This window comes from Phalacrocorax carbo, chromosome 2, assembly GCF_963921805.1.
Source record: "Phalacrocorax carbo chromosome 2, bPhaCar2.1, whole genome shotgun sequence".
In the NCBI taxonomy this organism is placed as follows: Eukaryota; Metazoa; Chordata; class Aves; order Suliformes; family Phalacrocoracidae; genus Phalacrocorax; species Phalacrocorax carbo.
This window is the reverse complement of record NC_087514.1, coordinates 104747102-104771763: the sequence shown is the minus strand read 5'-3', so window position 1 is coordinate 104771763 and position 24662 is coordinate 104747102. Positions and strand designations below refer to the sequence as shown.

General features: G+C 42.1%; 1 protein-coding gene across 8 annotated transcripts; it reads right to left on the bottom strand.

The window, feature by feature from the left end:
• On the bottom strand, positions 1-24459 carry ADNP2 (ADNP homeobox 2). Of its 8 annotated transcripts, XM_064443757.1 has the most exons (7): positions 24061-24459; positions 20594-20789; positions 18107-18281; positions 17773-17933; positions 15705-15824; positions 9078-9167; positions 1-5384 (listed from the first exon to the last, which is right to left on the bottom strand). In XM_064443757.1, the coding sequence occupies exons 5-7, from the start codon at positions 15810-15812 to the stop codon at positions 2370-2372; spliced, it is 3213 nt and encodes a 1070-aa protein (XP_064299827.1). In that variant the 5' UTR covers positions 15813-15824; positions 17773-17933; positions 18107-18281; positions 20594-20789; positions 24061-24459; the 3' UTR covers positions 1-2369. The 8 variants fall into 8 exon arrangements, with proteins under 8 accessions (XP_064299827.1, XP_064299824.1, XP_064299826.1 ...); XM_064443754.1 differs by lacking the exon at positions 20594-20789; XM_064443756.1 differs by lacking the exon at positions 20594-20789 and having other exon boundaries at positions 18107-18245.
• Between the last annotated feature and the right edge of the window lie 203 nt (positions 24460-24662).

The window sequence follows — 24662 nt, the reverse complement described above, 5'->3', positions numbered from 1 at the left end:
GAAAGTTAGAAAGCTGGTTTATTTGAATCTACGAAATCAAAGACCAATAAATAAAATGCTTAACATCATCACTGGACACTACAGAGGAAAACTCTGGTAAGACTGGTGCCCCAAGCATGGACGAACCCTGAAATGACTTCTCTGCTCCCCACTCCAAGCCACGCTGTTCTTTCAAGAACAACCTTGAACCGTTCATGGCAAGCCTTCCCCAGATGCACGCTCCCAAATTCCTCCTCCCTGCGGGAGTTTCAATGGTACCAGCAGAACTACCCGAAGATGGCAGGGCTCACAGTATCAAGGCTTTAAGAGTGAAATTGAGTGTCTAGATTTCAGAACTTCTACAGGGCATCCCTCTTCCTCAGCGAGAGCCCTTCAAACTGCTTCATGAACTGTGCTATGCCCAGATATAATTATTTTATTTTTAATGAGTTATTATTAGGCTATAAGAACACACTGCTGCTTACTCACTGTCACTCTTTGGGGTAGGGTGTGCAGACGATCCCATATACGGTGCTTGTGGTTGTTCAACGCTGCTATTAAATGACTAGGTTTTACCAAATAACAGATTATCTCAAGTTTAAGTTAACGGTATGTTATATATACATTAAAATGCTTTGAAATTCTCAATATGAAAATATCAAGATTGTATCCAAAATAGAATTTCAAACAGCTTATAGAATCTCAGGTGGACAAATTCACCAAATTCTGCTAAAAACGGCACAAAGAACAATTCTGTACCTGCTTTAAAAACTACTGCACAGAGCAAAAGTATGCTTACTACTTAAATAGAAATAAGCTTGGACATATCACCTTTTCCTTGTAACCCTAGCACAAGTGAACCGACAGAGAAGCCTGTCTTTGTTTTTCATCTGGGAAAGATGGGTGGGGAGAGGGGGATGAAGAGGAGGAAGAAAAAAAATGCATATTATACGTTATTTATTATATAACTGGCTATTAATGAATATTGGAGGCACCGTTTGACAAGCCAGATGAAACCAAGCATATCTAGAAAGGAAGGACAGTACTAAACAAGGCCACAATGTGGCCACCAGTACTAGAGTTTGTTCTTCAACTCAAATGAACCTTCCCAACAGCTTTCATGTAACCTGTAATAGGGATGCGAGTTCATACTGAACAATATAGTCTGTTGGGGTTTTATACTATTCTTATGCCCTCTGTAGGACAATAAAAAACAATCACTACATGAGTATCATCGGTTCAGGCACTCGACAGAGTTTAAAGACTTGAGGCTACCAATTCAGCCAGTTTCAGTTTGTACAATTTCTGACTCAAAGGACTTCAGGCCATGTATCGCATTTGCTGGGGAGGAGGCACGGCTCAGTTACTGCCCCATGCAACAGCAATTTAAAATAAAAATCGGATTTTTCGCCAAACTTTGGTGATATTTGGATAGGGCTTCTACAGGTAAGTGATGTGCACAGAAGCCACATACTCCACGTATCAAAGCAATCCAATACTCTCCAAAGCAGTTTTGCTTTTTGAAAAAGAAACAAAACCAAATGCTGCTACCAGGCTTTGAACAAAAGGTATTTAAACAACCAGGCTTCAATACCAACAAAAAGAGTAAAACACTTCCGGTTAGCAAGATCTATTTAACAGATAATAACACAACCATTTCAAGTGAGTTAATTATAACACCTCAATAGGCACCCGCAAGCCCCTCAATCCCCACCACGTTAACACTAGTTAGATACTGCAAGTCACCAGACTTAACTGGCACAGGTATTCCGACTGATGGAAAAAAAAATAAAAAAACAGATTGCCCTGTATTTTATTGCTACCAGTGCACTGGGAATTTGAAGGGGCAATGGACGTAAAGGCTATAATCACTCCTTCAGTCGATAAAACAAAAAAAGGTTGAAAAAATTGGGACTTAAAAACACAATAATCAAATAGATGTTTTTCATGTAGTTTACCTCAGTATTTTAACGAACATTATACATTTTATTGTTTAGAAAAGGATGACAACATTGCAGAAAAAATAAAATAAAATTTGTTTGTAACAGGACAAAGGTTTTACATGGTGGTATAAAAAGTGTAATGGGAGCCTGGAGGGGGAGAAAGGGCAACAAACAACAAAAAAAGAAACCCAAACAAAAAAAAACCCACTACTCCAGAAAAAGAAAAAAGCTAAAACAAATTCCAGATGTGTAAGTCTGAAGGTTTTAGCTTTTTCAAATACACAGCTACGTGTGCCTTTCACAAAAACAGTCACAGCTGAACAAGACTTTTTGTACTACTGCACCCTTCAACAGGCCAGTCTGCAAGTTAAAACAAGTAACACAATAAACTGCTAAATCGGTAAGTATGCCATTATGGATTGCTTTTAGCTGTTATAAAAAGCTTGTTTACATATCTAACGGTTCATCTTTTATATTCAAACTGTGCTTAATATTTTTTAGTTCAGACATACTGAAACCCAGCAGCACAGATGATTTGTGATTATTTATCGCCTTTAAGCATATATTTCTCCTTTTTCCAAAGAACGATGCAACATCAATTTTCCACGCATATAGCAGTGAGGAAAGTAATTCCATCTCTTTTTTAGAAGGATATGGCCTCTCATGAAAATAGTCTATCAAAAACTGTTTTTGAGCCTCGTACGAACTGTGATCATAGTGTTTAGGATCTACTGCTAGAATGCGAAGATCCTCACTAGAAGGAAGCTTCTTCATCTCAGTCCTAGTATTAATCTTTTGTCGCTTGAAAGGCACTACCCCTGAATTCACTTCATTTTCTGGAGATAGAGCTATGCCAGTACTTAAGCCCGGAGGCTGCTGTTCCTTATTCCTTTGGTCTTCTGCAACAAAGCATGTATCCGATTGCTTTCTTTTCAGTATCCCAGAATCATGCTTATCACCATTCACAAACAGTAGCTCGCTCTTCTCAGTACACTCAAGCTGCATATTCATGCTTGAGTTGCTGTCTTTGGGAGCACTTCTACAACGGAGCAAATGTACAGCGATAGCTGTTAGAGTCATATTTCCAGTGTACACACCACAACAGTGGATGCACTTGAAAGCAGGAGACTTCAAAATTGTATGTACAGTTGGCATTATATGATGTCGCTCTTTCAAATGCATTTCATAGGTTTCTTTACTAACAAACGTACCAAAGCAAAATGGGCAGGTTAAAACTTTTTTGTTGCACCTATTGTTCATTTCTGCTGTCTGAGGTTTCACTTTGATGTAAACAGGGACAAGCGTCCTCGAGTTCAGGCCAGCAAGCACTGCCAAATGGACTTCTCTTTCACCAATGTCTTCTTCTGGTAACATGGTACTGAAATCAAAGTGTGGAAATACAAGGTCACCCTGAGCATCATTACCTAGTTGAAATCCTCTGTTGCTATAGTCTGCGTGTAACTGCTTCTTCCCATTGTGCGTAGCTTTATTGTGCTCCACAAGGCTTTTTAAGTCATGGAAAGTAACTGTGCAAAACAAGCAAGCTAAGCCATGCATCAAGAGATGTTTCATGAGCTCTTCCTCACAGAGAAAACATTTGCAAGAGAAACACCTGACTGTCTTTTCTGTCATCCACCTTAGAAAGGGTGCACAAGCTGCTAGTTTGTCAGGTTCCAGGGTTTCCTCCATTTTTATTTCACCATGTTTGTGGGCCACCTCCATGTGCACCTGGTAAACATTGGATGGGAAAAGCTCATTGCAAACAGGGCAAGTCTTCCACTGCTTAGCCTGTCTGATAGCCTGACTTGTTTCAAGACCAGGTGGGGAGGCCTGTAACGATATACCCGGAGATGTTAAAAGCACTGGAGGAGAGGGTGCACTAGCCGGTGACTGGGACAACTGAGTTATTGTGCCAGACTGCATTAACTGGTTGGGCATTTGTGGTGGCGTAACAGTTGCTACTCCACCACCAGGAGTTACAGGCAAAGTAACTGAAACTGGGGCAAGAGTGTACATAGGTATCCCATTAACCTGCTTACCAGTTGGAATCAACTGCCTAAGTATAGAACCTGCAGTGAAAAAAGTTGCATTTTGAGAAACTGCAGGTTGAACTGGCTGATTTACTAGGAAAACTGCTGGGGCAACAGGTTGATTAAGCTGAAGAAACCCAGGTCTGACAGGCTGTCTGACAGGAACAACCCCAGAGGCAACGGGCTGGTTAAGCTGCAGAACCCCTGATGCAACTGGCTGTGCCATGGGAAGGACCCTGGGACCAAGGGGTCTATTCACATTCCCAAGTGATTGATTGACTGTGAGAACTCCTGGTGCAACCGGTCGATTAACAGGGAGGACTCCTGGTGCAACCGGTCGATTCACAGGGCTGACAGGCTGAGTAACAGGTAGTGGTCCAGCTGCAACTGGACCATTTATAGTACCAAGGGGCTGATTAATAGGAAAGAGCCCAGGCCTGACAGGTTGATTAAGAGGAAGCACTGCAGGGGCCACAGTTCTGTTTACAGTCCCAACAGAATGACTAATAGGAATAGCTCCAGCCCTCACAGGCTGATTAACAGGGAGCCTATGGGAAACGATGATAGGCTGGGAAGGTGATGGCTGAATATTAACATTATTCTGACCTACAGGAACATTACTAGACACAAGAGTAACATGTGATGGGGTAACAACCGGAGCAGAAGTTGTATGTTCAAGGCTACTAGAGGCACTTGGAACCGTCGGTGGTCTGACTGGGCTTTGAACTGGTTTTGGCTGCACCACACTCTGGTTTTGATTATTCTGTGGAAATGCAAGCTGGACGCAAGCCGGAGCTGCGACAGAACCTGCTGGGGCAGGGGCAGGCCCTGCAGATGGAGCAGTCGCTGCCATGTCTTGGGAAGGCTTTGGAGCAATATGCATTTGTTTCACAAGTCCTGGTTTCTTAATATGTTCTGAAATCACAGACCGAAGTTTGTTCTCCAGGTCTCGGTGTGTTTCAGCTGTCAAGACATGATACATTAAAGAATCTTGGCTGTTTGCAGAAGCATTACACTTTTTACAGTAATGCTCAATAGAATTCTCTTTTTGTTCATCAGGTTTCTCACCAAAATATGTACTTACTAAGTTTTGAAAATGGTTCATCAGAACATGTTTCTTCATGTTGTAATACAATGTGTCTGTAAACTGACATTTTAGACATGTGAAGTTTATGATGTCACTCCTGAATTGTTTCATGCCATCCAAAATGCTGACTGTGTAGTTCTGTATTCTTTTATTAGACGAATGAAACATCCGGATATGTTTTCCCGTTACTTTGGGACCAGAAGCAAATGCACATTTTGGGCAAGGAACCACCAGCTCTTGGTCCATTTCATCCTCATGGTAACGGTGCAAGTGATTCTTGAATGAAGTAAGCAATTTTGATGAGAACTTGCATAAGCTACAGCAGTACGGCTTTGTTCTGTATCTCTGCAAACAAAAACAAAAACATCCACTTAGAAACTGCCAGTTCCTAAATCCCTGTTATCTGTTTGAAAGTAAGTCTGCTTTATCACCTGTCAAAAATGCCTTCATGGGATGTATAGCATGTATCTTCTCAGTTTCATGGAGATCTGTTTTTGAAAAGCAGACTTAAAGATGACATACTTAAAAGTAGAAACATTTGTGCCCTTTTTGTTTCTTTATAATGTATTAAGAAGCCTTAAATGAGTTCATTTCTACTCCAGTTCTCAAGAAGTAATTCTGAAGCCCCTTTTTTAAAGATGAGAATCACAGAACAAGCTAAGAAGAATTTGTATGCCACTGTACATAGGAGGTGAAGCCTTAGCAATTAGGAACAGCAGTCCTTTTAACATGACCCTTCTAAACCTTTATTTAGTTCAGGGCCACCTCATATCTACTGGAGAAAAGGACAGAAGAGAGAAGGGGTGGAGGTTTTTTGTGTATTTCAATGCCGTCCCTTCACTGAAAGCTCTCCAATAGCACCTCTCCCAGCAAAGCCACAAAAGACTAATTTTTAAAGAACATTCTTTTGGAGTCAGATTAATAATAGAAGGAGAAAGGAATAAAACCCCCTTTTATGATAAAGCAGCAATGACCTCTTTGTATTATCTCAAGATACTGGACATCCCATCACAGTAATTTAAGAAATTTCGTCTAGCACACTCATTACAGAGCACATAGATTCTTCTCAGAAAAGTATTTCAACTGTATAAGAATAAGCTTTACTATCTTCCACTAAATAGGGGTTTGCTCCCTCAACTACATGTCACTTGACAGCATTACTTTTTGTATCCATATGAACATTTTCTCCTTTTTCCAAAAAACTGTAGCCCTGTCAACCATTTCTTTCTTATCAACTTCCTATGAAGTTTTTGGCAGGAGCCAGGGTTAACTACAGGATCAGCCACAGCAACATTCAGGTGACAAAACTGCACTCTCAAACATCTAGTAGAACTTGCCTGTTCCCTCAGATGTGTTTGTTTTCACCTTACTGACTTCTGCCCCTTATGAAACACCATCCAAAGGGAACAAGCTGTTCCACTGCTATAGCATCCAGCCTTCACAGGCACGCTGTGAAGAGCTGTAGCAAAAATTTGTGCAGGTTTTTTTGTCATTTGTATAGCCATGAAGGTGTCATCTATTAGCAGTGCTAGAAGAGTCTCCTGATAACTAAAATCCAGCCTCTAAATTCAAAAGATTGGGTCAGATGAAGCCACTGGCTGGCTAAGGCTGCTATGGAGTACACCGTGAAGGTATCTGTGAATTATCCTCTACTTAAGACTATTCTGGTGTCTGGTCTTATCTGCTAGTAAACAGCACCACAGCAAATAAGAAGCAGCTGCAATCTTCCTTTTAAACCATACCGAGCAGAGAAAAGGCCAATGACACTAATGAACTAACAAAGCATGCAGACCATTATTAAAAGCTGCACCTCGCTACCCTTACTTCTGAAGAAGCCAGGTGACAAAGAGAGGTGACTGCTTATTTTAATTTGCAGTCTGAGGCTTAGAAAAGCTTATATGCTTTTAAATACTGGGCCCGTACATTCCTTACTTCCCCACCAACCCCATTTCTGGTTTGGGTCTTTCTGTCCCCGTAAACTTATACCACAGTGCAATATGCTGTCAATATTCCCTTGCTGCCAGGTCTGAACAATCATTGTTAGGTGCAGTGAGAATACTCTACAAGTAAGTGGTCCAAGTGCTGAATTAATTTACTATTCCATAGTAATGATGTCTGTACTTCTTAGACAAACAAGCACTGCAGTATACCACTAAGAAACTGCCCCAGTACCTCCATACTGGTAAGCCTAGGGGAAATAATGGTCCATGCTTTCTTAGATAATTTATTTTTGGTAGAAGTAAAAATTATGATATTTCAGCAAAAGAAAAAAAGTTCTGTACCTCAAGTTCTATCAAATTAAGATGAATACTGAAGTCCCACTACTTAGCTAAAAAGAAGAAAAACAATAAAAAATCCCACAAAATTCTGTTTCAGCAGAACACAAGTACGTGGAAGACTGCTATTTTGATGTTTTCTATATGAACTAGAGCTCTTCCACACAGGCACCGAAGAAAATTATTTCATCAGCACATTCTCGCATATGCATCTAAGCTGCTTTTTATGTTTGCAAGTGCTACTACAGTGTACCAATGGCATCTCAGTTTTAGAGAAAATTTGACAAAATAAATACTCTAAGCCACTTCGGAAAAGTGAAGCTTCTTGGAGATTGACCAACACAACCCTAAACAATACAAATGGAATCCAAAAAGGCTTGTTAGAGGCATTCAGGAAAACTCAGTTAATCCCACTCCAAAGAACAAACCCCAGAACACCCTCCTCTTCCCTGTTTCATGTCCCCTGCTCATCTAACATAGAAAATCTTCTAACACTGAATTTCTTTCTTTAGTCAAAAGGTGGAAGAAGAGGCAAAACCACACAAAATCAGCAAGGCTAGAGCTGATAAAAGGAGTTTTCCATGTGCATAAAAAGGAAAACAAAAAAAACACACAAGAAAGAGGCCATCATAACCAATAACAGCATTTATTCCATTCACCTAAAAAGGTTGTCTTCACTGAAGGTAACTGTAGGCCTTATCTGAAGTGATGCCAGGAGGCTAGATGCAATCTCTCTATGGACCTAGTCAAACAACAAGTCACATTTGACTATTTTATCCACAAACTCATTGAACAGATGAGCCTCCAGTCTTTAAAGGTGTGAACCCAAGTTCAGGAGATAACTAGGAGACAAAGCAGACAAAGGTCCTGAAGGGCAGGAGGGGCCACTTTCTATTAAATGAGTTTGGCAAAGATGGGAGTGGCTTTGTTTAGTCAGCCTGTATGCTGAGGGCTTTGTTAAAAAACAAAAAAGCAACGATACTGTCTTTAACACAAGTGCAAAAGGCAGATAAAAAACACATCCTGGCAAAACACCACCTTATCCTAAACCATTACCTTTTGATCCAGGATGAAAAGAGCAGACCCACCACTGTTCACATGCTGCTGACAGGTCTTCATCATGGAAGCAATCTGAAGCCCTAAGACTCTTCAGCAAGACTGAGAAAAAAAACCTATCTTTTCTTCTGGATATACTCCTATGCTCTATATAGTATCTTAGAAACTTGCTAGAATATAAAATTATTGACATCCTTTAGTTTGTTCATCTCAGTCCTGCTTTTCTTGCAGATTCTAGCTTCACACAAGATTCCAGCTATATAGAATTAAAAACTGTTTCACATACGCAAATCCAACTAATGTTTTCCACTGCAACCCTATCCCAAGCCACTAATGATAGTTTCAGCTTAATCCACTCCCATCTATGCAATCACATTTTCACCCTTCCAATGAAACAAGAAGCATGTTGTATACAAGAGCACGTTAAGACTACACATCAGATTAGGCTACGGCAGAATAGCAGCATGACATCTTAAATACTGATGTTCAAGGCTGTATCCGTAAAGCGTATATAGTCTGTATAATCAGCTGCATCACAGGAAAGAACAAGAGGAAACGAAATATTATTCTCTGACTAGTAGTACTTAGAAAACAGATGTTAACACTTTAAAAAAATTATATTTTAACTTTTCCAGAACTCCTGAAGATAAAATTTAGTGACTCTACATGCACATCTACCCAGAATTTGTCACACAAATATACATACCTTCCTTTTGCCCACGGGCTCCCAAGGAGAGACATCACTCCATGAAGTGTTACAAAAGTGTTTTTCACCTGGGTCAAAACTTTTAAGATTCTGAAAGAAAAAAGAAAACAAGAAATAATCTGCTTTTGCAGTCTGTTCTGAATACAAAGATAGTCTCAATACAGAGCAAGGAAGAAACACACAGAGAATGAAGGGGAAGTCCATACAGGTCTCAAAACTCAGTTCAAAGAAATTACTTCTTTGACCCCTCTCTGATTTATTTTACCTCAAATACTTGTTCATATGACTGCCCTGTAACATAGCAGGAATTCTGAACACTTCATAGTTACTGAAAACAATACAGGAGTGAAAAATGTTTACACTTTAATTCCATTGTTCACTGAACTTGGCTAGAAGCACTGACAGATATTTTCTCCCTCTACCTTCCTCCCCCTAGATCTGTAATAGTTCACTATTTATTCCCATTTATTAACTTACCGCTATGGTTTACTTTGCAACAGGTTTTAGTTTTAAATCTTCATACCATTGCTATGCTTTTACCTTGGAAAAAGCAATGACATCCCCAGAAGCTTATTTCAAAGAGCAGCAGTGTTTTTCTCAAGCTGTAAAAGCAACGGTACTATTGCATCTGGAACAACTGTATCAGGGTAAACAACTTTCCTTATAGCATTCTTCTATATAATCCCATCAGAGCAGTTCATGTTTGTTAAGCCAAAGCCAGCTACTACTCTAAAAATCTTAAGTTGCATTCCAATTTTCTGAGGCCCACACATATCCAAAGCACAAACTTAATTAAAAAAACAACTAGATTCCCATTTGCTAGGCTTTTCTGAAGACCCCAGGCTAGCTTCAACAGCACACTAGAGTATCTTAGATGAAACACAGCCTAGAAATCCAGGCTTAACAAACATAAAACCAGCATCACTTCCCCCCTCATGTTCTCCTTCCCTTTCACTCAAAATTCTGCAAGATGCTTTGAGAGGACGAGATGTTTTCACCTCTGCACCAAACCCCATTGGAACAGCAGAAGCAGGTAATAAAGACCATTTAAGATTAGATCTTCAAGAAAAGTAGAATTAGTAAATCTAGTAGTTTGTGTCAAAAAAAACCAATGAAACATTTATATGAAGTTTACAAGCAACACAGGATATAGTGAGCAACAAAAAGAAACAAAGCCTCGAGCAGTCAAATACACAATCCTACTTAATGCAGGCTTCTGTCTGCACTAGGCTCCTGTCCACACTGCGCAACTGTTAGCATCCCAGTATGTACAACAGATTATAGTGAGCTAGAAGGGCATGCCAGTGGTAATTTGGTTAAAACTAAATTATTCGAGAATTGAAAAAATGTAGCTACATTTGCAGCAAGTTTTCTAGGATTTTCTACCTTCAGGTTTCTCCATGGAGAACCCTGAAGAGCTCAGGGCAACAAACACACACCTTCCATTCTAATCAACATCTAGGCACTAAATGAGTCCTATTTGCCCTTCAGCCAAACCTTAGAGGAAACATCTTAGAAAGATCACTTGCATGGAACGAGAAATCCCACTGCCTTAGTGAACACGATCCTTTTCTTACATATGTTTGATTAAAAAAACCCAAAGAGACTCAAGATTTAGTAACAATTCTTCGGCCAAACACACTGGATTTTCTTGAAGTTTATTGCCTACCCCAAACATGTTCTGTTTTTGGTTTGAGTGTTCTTCACCAAGAAGGGCTCCTAGACTTGAAACCAGATTACCACAAGCCAAATATGTGTGATAGTAAGTCTAGATCATTTTACTGAAACGGTTGTTTCCTACAGAGAAATATTCACTGATAAAGATAACCATTCTTATCACTACAATTGGTGCTGCAAACACCTATTCCAAACTCTTGCTTTAAGCAGAGATCCACACCAACATCTCAGAAGCAAGCTTTGATTGGATAACTTGTTATACCCTTCCCACATTTATCACTTTGAGGAGGGGGAGGAAAACAGGAGAATGGAAAGGTAACAAGACGGAAATAAAAACCCTCTGAAAAGCCTGATTAATCCTGATGCATAGTGGGTATTTATAAGTTTAAGACAAAATATTGTAAAACTAAGACCTGTTCTCCCCTCTATTGCTATTTTCCAGAACAAAAAGATAAAGTGCTCAGAGTTTAAAGACTTAAAGACCATAATCTGTTAAAGATGCTAAAATAGTTTACTAAAGGAAAGTCTGACATTACAATGTACTTAAAAGTACTACTTGGAGAATCCAACTAGTAAGCTAGCACAAAAGCCTCATGCTTCCTTCCTAGCAGAGATCAACTAAGAACTTTTAGCCCAAAAACTAATCCATTTGGTCTCCAAGCTACAAAGAGATACTAGTTGTATGTGAAATTCATTCACCTTCCAAACAAACTACTGTCCATTATCATGCCTTATTGGAACAGTTTAAGACCAATTGTAAGACCAGGTGGCAGGTCACGTCTGTATATCATTTCACACCACCTCCTAAGTTGTCCATCCTCCTCACAAGGACAATGTCCAGAAACCAAACTTAATATCTGAGGGGAAAAAAAATTAAAAACCAAACAACTTAACCTACTTCTCACCTATACCTCTCGCCATCACACACCCTATTCTAACAAGAAGAAATACTATCATCATACGAGCCAAGTACTAATCAAGTTCTATAAACCAATTCTTCTTGCTGATAAAGTTATACCAGAACTAGCCTCAGATTACCTGGTAAAAACAATCTGAAGTTATTAATTTGGTTGATGGAGAATTATTTGCAAAAAATTAAAATGCTATTTTTTGGGGGCCCACATTCCACAGATCTTTTTCCAGAATGGAAAACGTTCGCTGGGTTCACCACCACCACCTATTAAAATGAAACAAAACCATGCAAACACACACCAACACCACCCCCCAAAAAAAAAAAAAAACAACACCCAACTTATTCCTCTTTCAAAATTAAAGTCCATACTGAAGTCAAAGTTTGACTGCAATCAGTTGCACACACAAAAAAAGCTAGCATCATCAAAACATTTCTACTTCAAAGGGTCAACCCAGAACAGCTTCTTAGAGGTTTAAGTACAAAACAATATAAAAGGCAATAAAAACAGTAAGAAAATATTAGACACACTATTCCATGAACTCTTGTAAAATTTATTTAGAGATATAAAATATTGTTCAACTGCAAAACCCAAGAATGTTCCAGAATTAGATACACATGTAGGTCTTAAGAATTTTTTCCAATTGTTTACTTCTACAGTTTCAGAAAAAAAACACAGAAGACAACACCACCCCTACAGAGAGTTAACTAACTTGAGTACCATCATACAGAATTAGTCCAAACTCTTGACTACAATAAATGTGAAGTAATGAACATTCTGAACAGCAAAAAACAGCTAGGTATCAGCTGGCTGAAACACGCTACTGTTTACTCAGATAGTTCCATTACTGTGTTGTGGTTTTAACTCAGCAGGCAGCTTAACCCCACAGAGCCATTTGCTCACTCCCCACTAAATGGGAGAGGAGGGAGATTTGGGGGGCAGTAAACCACCAAATCGCCCCAAAAAACCCAACAAAATAAAAAACCACCAAAAACCACCCAAAAAACCAAACCCACCACTGCACCAGTGGAGATAAAGGTAACCCAACAACAGAGGGGTCCCCCAAGAGACCAGGCAAAGTAGACAACTGTTTAATTCTCTCCGTCTCCAAGGCAGCTACATCAAAAGCCCAACGGTCCCCTGCTGGGTCCTTGAAATACCCACTCCTGAGGTAGTCTATGCCAAGGATGCACAGAGCCTCTGGGCCAGTCACAATGGGGTGCTTTTGCCACTCATTCCCAGTTAGGCTCACTTCGGCCTCCAATACAGCTAGCTCTTGGGATCCCCCTGTCACTCCAGCAATGCTGATGGGTTCTGTCCCTGTAGAGTTTGATGGCATTAGAGTGCACCGGTGTCCACTTGAGCCTTATACCCCTGTGGGTCTGATGTGCCAAGCCATTGAATCCACACAGTCCAGTAAACACAGCTGTCCCTTTCCCCCACCTGGCTGGAGGCAGGGCCCCTCTAGTCCTGGTCAGAGTAGCCATTACTCACTTCTTGCAAATATGAATCAGAAGTTCCTTTATTAAGATCAGGAGTAAGACCAGCCCTTCTACTCTGTCTGGGGAACCGTCCACCGGAAACTGCAGCAGCAGTTTTCCTGGAAGGACCCACTTTTGCAATGGTTTTGCCTTGCAACTCACCTACCCATGCCTCCAGGGTCGAGGTAGGTTTTCCATCTCACTCCCTCACGCCCTCCCCATGGTCACGCAGCTAAAACCACAGGGTGGCCCGTGGTGTGCACCCACTATAATCTCTCTCTTGAGCACAGCAAGACTTCCTCACAAACAGGTGAGATACTGGTCATAAGAGGTGGGGAGTAGGACATATCTTCTTTGAGTTGCTGGACCTCCTGGGATCACCAGTATCACCACAGCCAAGACACAGGGCTGTATGGAGGAGAGAGACTTGCTCCGTATTGCCAGAGTTGGTCTGCCAATTCATCTACCATTTGTCCCTCTCCATCTTTCCATGTCACTACGACCAAAGAGTTGGCATACAACGCTGGTGCGCTCCATACAGACTTCCATCACACCGGTCACGTACACTTGACTTCATCTGGATCTTTGCATAACTGCTTCTTTTCCAGGTCATTATAAATCACCTCCAGAACAGCTAATTCCCACAGGTACTGGAGTACCCGCAGTGCCTGTTGTTTTGTTGTCAGATGCAGAGACCTCCTCTTCCCCTTCAGGGCACTAAATAGTGTTGAACAGGGCTCAGGAGGCATGGGCCAGGCCCCAGCCCATTGCCAGGATTTGCATCTCTCTGCAATTGTCAAGGTGACAGCTGACTTCTTCCAAATATTTTACTAGTTTTTCAGGATTCTGCACTTGTTCAGGGGCAAAACTCTAAAACCTTGGAGGTGCCCGCTGGCCTAGGTACTTGCCCACACAGCCTGCCACTCATAACTACCCAGCCTTGGGGCAGACCGCTGCGTGGTTTTCTTAAATAGCTGTTTAACCTTAAACAAGTCATGAAACACATTCAGGAGGCAAAGGAATACGAGCATGCTGGTTGGACTATGCCAAGGATATTCAGAATTCTCCAGAGCTATTTTAACTAGCCTGCAGGAGACGGGGAAAGGGAAGGGGCAGCGGAAAGGGTCCCCCCTTGTCTCCCCCATAAATTGGCTCTCCAAGGAGAGGAGGTAAAGAGTGAGAGCAAATAAATCAACATTGCAACCAGCGACTCTTAACCTAACAATGACTGATTGTAACAAGTTTATTTTAACATGCTCTGGCCAGACCTGCTGTTATCTCAACCTTTTGAGAGCGACAGGTTGGTGCCAAAAAAAAAAAGACTGTCGTGGTTTTACCTGTCAGGCAGCTCAACACCACACAGCCATTTGCTCACTCCTCCCTCAGTGGGATGGGGAAGAGAATTGAAAAAAAAGATAAAATTCATTGGTTGAGATAAAAACAATTTAGTAGCGCAGACAAAAAAAGGAAAATAATGACGACAAAACACTATGCAAAGCAAGTGATGCACAATGCAATTGCTCACCACCCACTGACCAATGCCCAGCCTGTTCCCAAACAGCAGATGCCCTGGCCACCTTTTCCCCAGCTTATATGCTCAGCATGACACCACATGGTATGGAATACTCCTTTGGTCAGCTGGGGTCAGCTGTCCCAGCTGTGTGCACTCCCAGCTTCTTGTGCGCTCCCAGCCGACTTGCTGGTGGGGCAGTGGACGAAGCAGGAGAAGTCCTTGACTCTGCGTAAGTTCTGCTCAGCAGTAACTGAGCTATCAGTGTGTTGTCACCATTATTTTCATCCTAAATCTAAAACACAGCACTATCCCAGCTACTAGGAAGAAAGTTATCCCAGCCAAAACCAGGACACTGTTTACCCTTCTTCCGCTATTCGGCTTGCCAATCTCAAGGTGTGAAATCCTTCTGCCTGTTGCACAGTACCTTCTGAAAGTGGCAGCAATGGTACTAGCTTCATCCTGATTGCCCCGGTATACTTGCACATATTTTTTAAGATGCAGAACTGAACTGTAGCTCATTAAGAGGAGTTTGGTATTTTTCCCTGGACACAAAGTTTAAAGGCCTGCAACAAGATTACTCCGTCTGACTGCCTGTCCGTCTTCAGAAATATGGACAATTTTATATCCTTCAGAGGCTTGCCCTTGATATATGACAGAATGCTGCTGAGGAGCCTCAAGTCTTCATCTCCTTGTGATCTCAACAGCATTGCAAAAGAGTTGCTGTGTAGTACACAAATAACATTTCATTATTCTGTGGGGGTTTTCCTAAAGCTGTACTGCTTCCTTTTGTTGAAATATTTCTAGCAAAGAATATGCAGCACCACCTACAAGGCATCTGGTTGAGAAATAAAGTTTCTTTCAATGTTATGAACTAAAACACTAAGACCCACCCCGGGCATATGACTAGTCAGTCACGAGTTATCCTCCAAGTAAAGACCCCACCATAAAGATTTATGGCAGAGGGGTATCATATATACGCTAAAAAGTGAAGTATTTTTCAAGGATTTATGTTTCACATTGGTTTACATTATTTCCAGTGCTTTACCTTCAACAGTTCCCTGCAGCTGTCAAGCCCAAGATCCACAAGAATGTCCTTCACCTTTTTTCGAGCCTTCCTGATATTATCAAGATTTTGAACAGGAATTTGAAACATTTTGCACTTTTCCTGAAAAAGAAATACAGAAAAGTGATGGAATACTTGAACACAGGCATTTGCATTCAACAGTATCAAAACAAAAACTAAAGTCTGCAAAATGTATTCTTAAATATGAAAACCCAAAAGCCTTAAGCCAAAGAACTGCGCTCATTAAAATTTCCCAGTAGATCACTTGCTTCCTCCTAAAGGAAGCACAACCTGATTTGGGGGGAGAAAAAAAAATCCTTTGCATTTCTTCCCTCTTATCTAACCACAATCCACATTCTTCTTCCAGATCTCTTTGCATCTATACGGCAGCTATGCTGGGTTTTGTGGTTTTTTTTTTTGTAAGAGAACATGAATGCCAGAATTTGACTATGTTCTATTCAGAAAATTACTATCATCTCATCTAGGAAGGAAGAATTCAACACCTTGAATGGTAATGTTAAGAAGCCTCTCCACCTTGTTCTTTGAGAACAAGTCTTACGAGGAGTGGCTGAGGGAGTTGGGGTTGTTCAGCCTGAAGAAGAGGCGGCTGAGGGGAGACCTTATTGCTCTCTACGGCTACCTGAAAGGATGTTGTAGTGGGGTGGGTGTTGGTCTCTTCTCCCAAGTCACTAGTGATAGGATGAGAGGAAATGGCCTCAAATTGCATCAGGGGAGGTTTAGATTGGGTATTAGGAAAAATTTCTTCAGTGAAAGGGTGTTCATGCATTGGAAGAGGCTGCCCAGAGAGGCGGTGGAGTCACCATCCCTGGAGGTATTTAAAAAACGTGTAGAAGTGGCACTTCAGAGCATGGTTTAGGAAGCATGGTGGTGTTGGGTTGACAGTTGGACATGACGATCCTAAAGGTCTTTTCCAACCCATGATAATCTGTTTTGTTGTCATTTATGTACATGCTTAAAATATGATTGCTGGTGAAATATTAATTTCCTGCAGAAATTTTTGCTGCTGTAAGCCAATATGGACCTTGGCATACAACAAGCTGCTACTACAGTAATGCAGTAGAAATAAAATGTAATTAATGTATGGCCCTCATAGCTAAATATGCTGAAATCAGACAAATATTTTTAATACCCATATGCTTTCAGGTCTCCTGAAGGATATATAGATCTATCACCCTGCCTTGGTCCAGAAATTGGATTTATACACTAACCTGCTCCCTCCAGCAACCTGCAATAGCAGGAGCCTAACATACAAAGGAGGACGACAGCCTAAGCATGATTACAGAAAGATTATCTGCTGCAGGTCATCAGTTTGAAGAGTCGCTGCAAAGTGTGGCTGCCCATCTGTATGGAACATGCCACCAGGAAGGTTCTAGCGCTTCCCCAGCAGCTAGGCTTTTATCACTCCCTATGCAGCCGGGCTATGGACACATCAGTTGCTTATCTTCAGCTCCCAGTACATCATAAGGTATCCCCATAGGCTTAGCTTTAGAAGTATGTGCCTTTATCACCTCCTCTCTAGATTAGAGCAAAATGCAATTGAGACTGAGATTTAAGAAATTTAAATGGGCACAAAATGCAACAGAACTACGCTGCATTGAAAAAGGTCACTGGGAGTTTCACAGGTATTTCTTTGTTCTTAGCTGGCAGAGAACCTAATAGAGTTTAGAAGATCTCAGTCCTACTGCTAAACAATTTATCCATCCAGGACGAGTTCTAACAAGAAAAAAACACCCAAACTGTACTTCAGCCATATGACGGTCCCGAGTGTCTTGAAAAGCTACACTTCTCAAAAGAGTAACATCACTGTCAACATAAAAACTTTGCCTTGAAAGGCAAGACTTTCCTGTAAACAGTTGCAAAAAACCCCTTCCCATGTAAGACAGAAGCTACAAGCTAAGAAAAATGAAAACCCAGAAAAATAACCTTTTTCTACTCTACGTCATTACTCAAGAAGAAAAAAACCCCAAGCTTAAATTTATGTGCAAAAGTTACAATTGAGGTTTTCTTAATTAAAATTCAAACAACTCACATGCTATTCTCCTCTTCTTCTCCCCCCAAAGGAAAGATGTGTAGAGAGAAATGGAGAGGGAGCCCCATTTGACAGATGCTAGTCTTGTTTTCTAATATTTTTTATCGGTAAGAAGTCTGGAAGACATTCTGATACCATTGGGGTGGGTGTGGAACAGGAACCTATACAGAATGGAATAAATTAGAGTAACTAGTCTGGCATTCTGTCAAAAATCCAAGGAGAAAAATTTAAGACAAAAGTCCTCTTTTTAAAGTGAAGTCAACCGGGAATTTGTACAGTCTCTGGTTAAAGCTTTATGATCAGTCCCTCTAGATAGCAGGTTATGTGCACCAACCCCATGGTCCACTGCAGGTAACAACAGAGCAGACAGGATGTCACCATGCTCAGTTCAGCCAGATGATGTGGTTCAATACGTTAGGCTCCACTGGAAACAGTTCCTTCACCTCAGTCCTTTAACTGATATATTGATGCTACTGAAGAAGATGAAGCAGACATTTCTTGAGGCATGTCTATCTCACAAAAAAGAAACATTAGTCTACAAAGGTGGTATAGTATGTAACATCCATGTATCTCAAAGAGCTTTCTTATCCAGTAATCTTTCTGAAATGGAAGTCATTAATCCAGGAAACAACAAAAAAACGCAAAACAAGAAAACTGGAAAATAAGTAATTTGTATTCAAGTTCATTTAAGTAGCTGATTTTCAATTCAAAAATATGGATATTTCTGTATCATGTGCAGGGTTATTCAGCTAGTCTTTAAACAGACTGCTTGGGAGTAAGACTCTAAGTTACTCCACTAACATTCCCTGTACCCATTAGGCCAGCAATGCCCCATCATAAAGGTCACAAAATTTCAACCTTCTAAGCTTATTCCCTCAAGCCCTCAGTTTAATTCCCCAATTACTATACAGTTTATTATCTATACTCTTTTACTACTGATTTATTTCCCTTTTGTTTTGGACATTCTTCAAGCCTTAGCTTGCACTTTATTTCCATGTATAATTACAGTCAATCTTTTGTTGGTATGCATCCCATTCTTAACAAGCAAATTCAACAGGAAAGCACCACAATAATATTAAACCTGAGTTACCCTAGCCCCAGAGCCTTGATCCTTTTACTGCATTGGCTACCTAAAAGACAAATTTATCTTAAACTACTTTTAACTGTAGTTTCCAGAAAACTGAGAATCCATTGAGTTTTCATAGACGATACATTTTCATAAACAGAACCAAGGCAACTTAATAGCAAAATAAAAGAATTATTGTAGCAGCTGATGTCCCAAACTCAGTTCTAAAAAAAGTCATTCAACCCTTGCTCATGCATTTTATCCATCAATCTATTCCTGCATTTACTGTTCATTTAGGTAACACCTCCATAGTGATACAGCAAACTGAAGTTTTATGCAATACTAAAGGTTCCCTTCATTTCTGCAACATTTGTCATCATATATAACAACATCCAACTACATTCAGCTTTTCAACGACCATATATGCAACTCTTCCCTTCCAGTAGTACTGTAGTATTTTAATACTAGCCTAAACAAGAAAGTAACAGTGTTGACAGCAACTTAGTAGTCAAAGACAAATACTACTAGCTTGCCAAGTAACCATGCCTGATCGTTTCTCTGTATGAAAAAAACAAAAATACTAACATTTCACCTCTTCAAAATCAGAAGTCACCACAAAGTGAGAAGTTCCTATTTGCCTTCCTTTTAGTCTACTTCTTGGAACAATACTCATTCACCTTAGAAGGTACCTCAAGAGTACACCCAATCCAGCCTTCTATTTAAAACAGGCTCAACAATCAGTTGCCAGCCACCAGGGCACTGTCTTGGCCAGTCAGGTCTTTAAAACCTCCACAGAGGTTTGACAGGCTCTCTGGGCAACCTCTTCTAGTGATGGGCTGTACTCGGAGTGAAAGGTTTTTTTCCTTACATCAAATCAGCACCATTTTAGTTTGTTTCTAAGGAAACTAGGTATATGCAATTAAATTAAATATGAAGCTGGTAGAGCTGGAGCAAGGAAGATGAACAAATGTGCCTTCTGTGTGCATGCAAATACATCTAGAAAAATCTGTCACTGAACTAGATAATCAGACATTTCTAGAGATTTCATGAAAACAGGCAGCTAGAGAGAAACTGTATCAGAAGACCCACAGAGAAGGCAGCTGCAATGTAACCCTTTTTAGACACGAGATAAATCTACACAGAAGCCAGATCTCCAGAGTTTTCCGAGGAAGCTGACCTTCAATATCTTGCTCACTGAACCACTGATAGGAGGGAAGTTATGAAAGGATTACAGAATTTTGTCCCTTCATATTATCTGCTTTGGAAATTAAATCACTTAGTTTTTATACCTTTTTATTTAGTAAACTGTCATTAGTAACTGTGGAAGAGTTTTTTGTAAAGACTTTCAGGTTTTGGGATATTTGGGTGAGAGTATTTTTAAAGGGGTTTTTTGTTGTTTTGTTTTTTGTGGTTTTTTTTTTAAACCTACTTCTATTTCAGCAGTTATCAGAGCTGATAAGCACCAATAAAGAATTCTTTATTTTCATTTTATAAACTCATTGGAAGTTGGTCATTCAATATTAGTTGAGAAAACAATAACTGCTTCATTCCTGACATTGAAATGAGAGCCTGTGATCTACTAATTCTAAGAAGCTAAAGAACAAGAACACTGGATGGCAGAATTGGCAACTAGGAAGACAGCACACTGAGAAACTGCCCAGAAGAACATGAGTTCAGCTTGGCAGTGCCGAGTTTTACTCTCATCCATTTTGTTTTGGTTTTTGGTAAGCTTACAAGCCCTCCAAGAATTCATACCTGGGTATCTGCTCAACCACATATTACACTGACAGTTCCATTCCCTGGACTTATCTCGTCTCTGCATTCTGAGAGACCTAACTGGATTTAAGAGTACATTGGCACCAAAGCTTATCCAGCCTTTGGAGGGAGATGAAAGAATATAGCTTCCTATCAACATCTCTAGGTGTTTTAATAGCTTTGAAAATTTTGATTCCTGGAAAGAAAAACAATTGATTAGAATGGATACTATTCTTGTTCATTATTTCATCTATTGTAAATTAAAATTTAACTGGTTACAGAAAAATATAGATTAATAAAACTTACTACAAGTAGTTCTGATCAACAAAATAATTCTACTTTGGATAGAAACTGGAATTTAAGAAAACAAGTGCAACTTGATAGCAATCTCAGGTAAAAAAACAAAAAAAAAGGCTTTTTGTGCAACTAAATTGGAAACCTTTTTGGGTCTCAAATCATAGTCTCTCATAGTCACTATAGAGAGACTACAGTCTCTCATAGTCACTATAGAGAGACTACAGTCTCTCATAGTCACTATAGAGAGACTACAGTCTCTCATAGTCACTATAGAGAGACTACAGTCTCTCATAGTCACTATAGAGAGACTACAGTCTCTCATAGTCACTATAGAGAGACTACAGTCTCTCATAGTCACTATAGAGAGACTACAGTCTCTCATAGTCACTATAGAGAGACTACAGTCTCTCATAGTCACTATAGAGAGACTACAGTCTCTCATAGTCACTATAGAGAGACTACAGTCTCTCATAGTCACTATAGAGAGACTACAGTCTCTCATAGTCACTATAGAGAGACTACAGTCTCTCATAGTCACTATAGAGAGACTACAGTCTCTCATAGTCACTATAGAGAGACTACAGTCTCTCATAGTCACTATAGAGAGACTACAGTCTCTCATAGTCACTATAGAGAGACTACAGTCTCTCATAGTCACTATAGAGAGACTACAGTCTCTCATAGTCACTATAGAGAGACTACAGTCTCTCATAGTCACTATAGAGAGACTACAGTCTCTCATAGTCACTATAGAGAGACTACAGTCTCTCATAGTCACTATAGAGAGACTACAGTCTCTCATAGTCACTATAGAGAGACTACAGTCTCTCATAGTCACTATAGTTTTGCTCTTTTCCTGGCTATAAATCACATACCTGTTAAAAGAGCCATCTAATCCAACACAAAGATGGCCATCACTCAAAAGTTGCTAACACAGTAAAAAGCATTTAAGTATGTGATTACATGGACAAAGATACAGTGCATCAACCTGCACCTTTCCTAAAGGTCAAATCAAAACAAGCGTAGATAAGTAACTACAGCTACTGTGCTTTAAATAACTACTGTGATGCTTCATTAACCCAAAATCAAGTCTCTGTTATCCAGGACTAGTTAGAAGAGAAGGGACTACACCCTTCAAACTCATGGAGCCTTACTAGAGCACTGTGACCCATACAGAGCTTGATTCCCTTGGGGATCAGCATGAGACAGAAAATGAACCCAGTAGGACCCAAGCTCATTCTAGATGACTTGAGCATCTACGTGGACCCTACTCAAATCCTGCAGGGCTCATCAGCCACATGCAAGCAGAAAAGTTGCACACCAAGCCCAGGTCCTCTAGGAAGAAGTACGGCTCTATTTGTACAGCACTAGTCAGCCTGGTATGACTCAAAGACATTTCATACAGGTGTACAGAACAGTCCACAGCACAAATAACCCAGAACCTGAATAATTCAGCAAGGGGACAGAACTGAAAGAAATAAGGCTGTGCTACAGGTTTCAGCAGAAGGAGTGAAGTGTTTAAACATAAGCCAGCTCTACCAGCATTCAACAAGACTTAACCCAAATTGAGGAGTTCCCCATGGTAAAACAAGGCATTATAGCTCCTCATTGTGCCTGAGGATTTGCTACAATTTGGGGGGGGGGGGGGGAGGGGGGTGTTGGTTTTTTTACAAAGCTTTCATGAAATTAACTATTAGAATTACAGGTCTTATTACAGCTTAAAATAGAGCATATTTACTACACACACTTTGTCTAAATATGGCTCTAAAGAAACCCCCTTTTCTTGTTCAAAATTAAACTGAAAGTTTATTAAAAAGAGCACTAAGATTTCAACAATATAGATTGCATTGGAGATCCCAAAAGTGCATCTCTGTAAGCCTTTCATTATAAGTCTTTAAAACTTTTAGGGTTCAAACATGCTTTTTTGATGTTAGGAAACTATTAAGGAAAACAACCAATTCCCCCTCAATAGTTTACCTGTCAGAACTTAAGTATTTATCAGCTGAAAGGGAGTTGTTCCTAATTTTGACAGTAGAGAAGCATGAATTGTTGCAGCAGAAGTCAAATACCTATCTTTTACTCCCTTTACAAAGCAGAGCAAAAAACCTTCCCACTACTTGCTCTCAAGTGCAAGGCAAGTGCATTCAAATGTTTTTAATGATTTGCATTGTATGAGTTACGTTCCCTTACATTATTCATAAACTTTATTTTTTCAAAAATTTATGCACTGAAGTACCACAAGAATATTTAATGCGATTTTGCATGCCATTAGCCTTTTCGTTCTAATTTTGCATTTATACTATTCCCGTGAACATCAGTTTCCCATAAACTGTTTCAAATACCCATATCGTCTGGAAGTAATTATGACTTTTCATCCACAGACTTTGAGACAACAGGTTGTTAGGTTGGTTCCTTAGATACTCCATTACTTAAGGACTAATAGAAATTGGAGTGGGCGGGGGGAGGGGAAAGTGGCCCTCAGCAGCTGTTTAACAAACAGTAGCGGGAAGGCAGCGAGTCTTCCCCGAGTTAAAATGCCTCATTAGGCTAATTTCCCCTTCCGACCCCGGGCAAACCCGGAAGTCCCGCTCGGGCGCGCCGCGGCCAGGGGCCGGGGGGTCACTCCCGGGCAGGCCGCGGGGGCCGCCTCCGCGGGGACGGGGCGGGCATCGCTCCTCTGCGGCGGGGCCGGGCCCGGCGGCCGCCGCCCCGCTACCCGCCTGGTCTCCAGAGCGCGCCAAGCGGTGCCGGCGCCGCCCGACAGCCCCGACGGGCCGAGTGGGGAGCTGGCAGCCCCGGGGCCGGCACCCTCGGAGCTGACAGGGGCCACCCGGGCCGTCCGGCTGCCGCGGGAGCTCCAGCACAAACGCCTGCGGCGCCCCCAGGTGCTTGCCGGGGGAGAGAGGCTCGGCTCGGGAACTCCGCCGTCGCGAAGGGGCACTGCCCCGGCCCCACGCCGCGGGACTCGGCGTAGAGACCCTTCTCGCCCGCCCCCCGGCGAGGTCCGGGCTCCCCGCACCCCGCCAAGCGCGCCGAGGGCCGAGCGCAGCCAGCGTCCACCGAAAGCCGCCGGGTCGCCCCGGCGGCCGCAGCGCCCCCGCTCGGCGAGGCCACCCTGCCGCGGGCACCCCCGCTCCGCCCCGCCCCCCGGGTCGCCCCGCTGCACCTACCCGGCCGGGCTGCAGGGGGAGCCCGCCACTGCGCTGCCGCCTCGCCGCCGCCGCTCCTCCCTTCGCCGCCGCCGCCGCCTGCAGGGTCGCGGGCCCGCGCCGCAGCCTCCGCCTCCCGCTCCTCACAGCGCCGGCCCCGCCGCCGCCGCCGCCGCCGCCTCGGCCGCCGCGCCCCTCCCGCGCCGTGCCGTGCCCGCCGCCCCGCCCCGCGGCTCCTCCTCCGCCGCCGCCTGCTGCTGGTGGTGGTGCCGCGCTCACTGGGCGCGCCGCGAGGGCGGTGGCGGCGACAGCACCGCTGGAGCCCGGGACCGACCGCGGCTGAGCCCCCGCCCCGGCGCCGCGCCCGCCGCCCCGCGCCCGCCCTCCAGCCTCCGCCCGCTCCTCATCCAGAGCCAGAAAGAGAAAATGGCGCTTGATTTATCCCAGGAAGTGACGTCGAGGCTCATTTGCATGCCATGCAGCCAGCCAATGGGAAGAGAATTGGGCCAAAGCTCCCATTGGCTCCCGGGAGGAGCTGGGCGCGGCTGGGGGCGGGGCCTCGTGGGGGAGGCCCTCCGTCCCCGGGGCTTACCTGCGCCCTTGTCACCTGCCCCTCCCAGGAG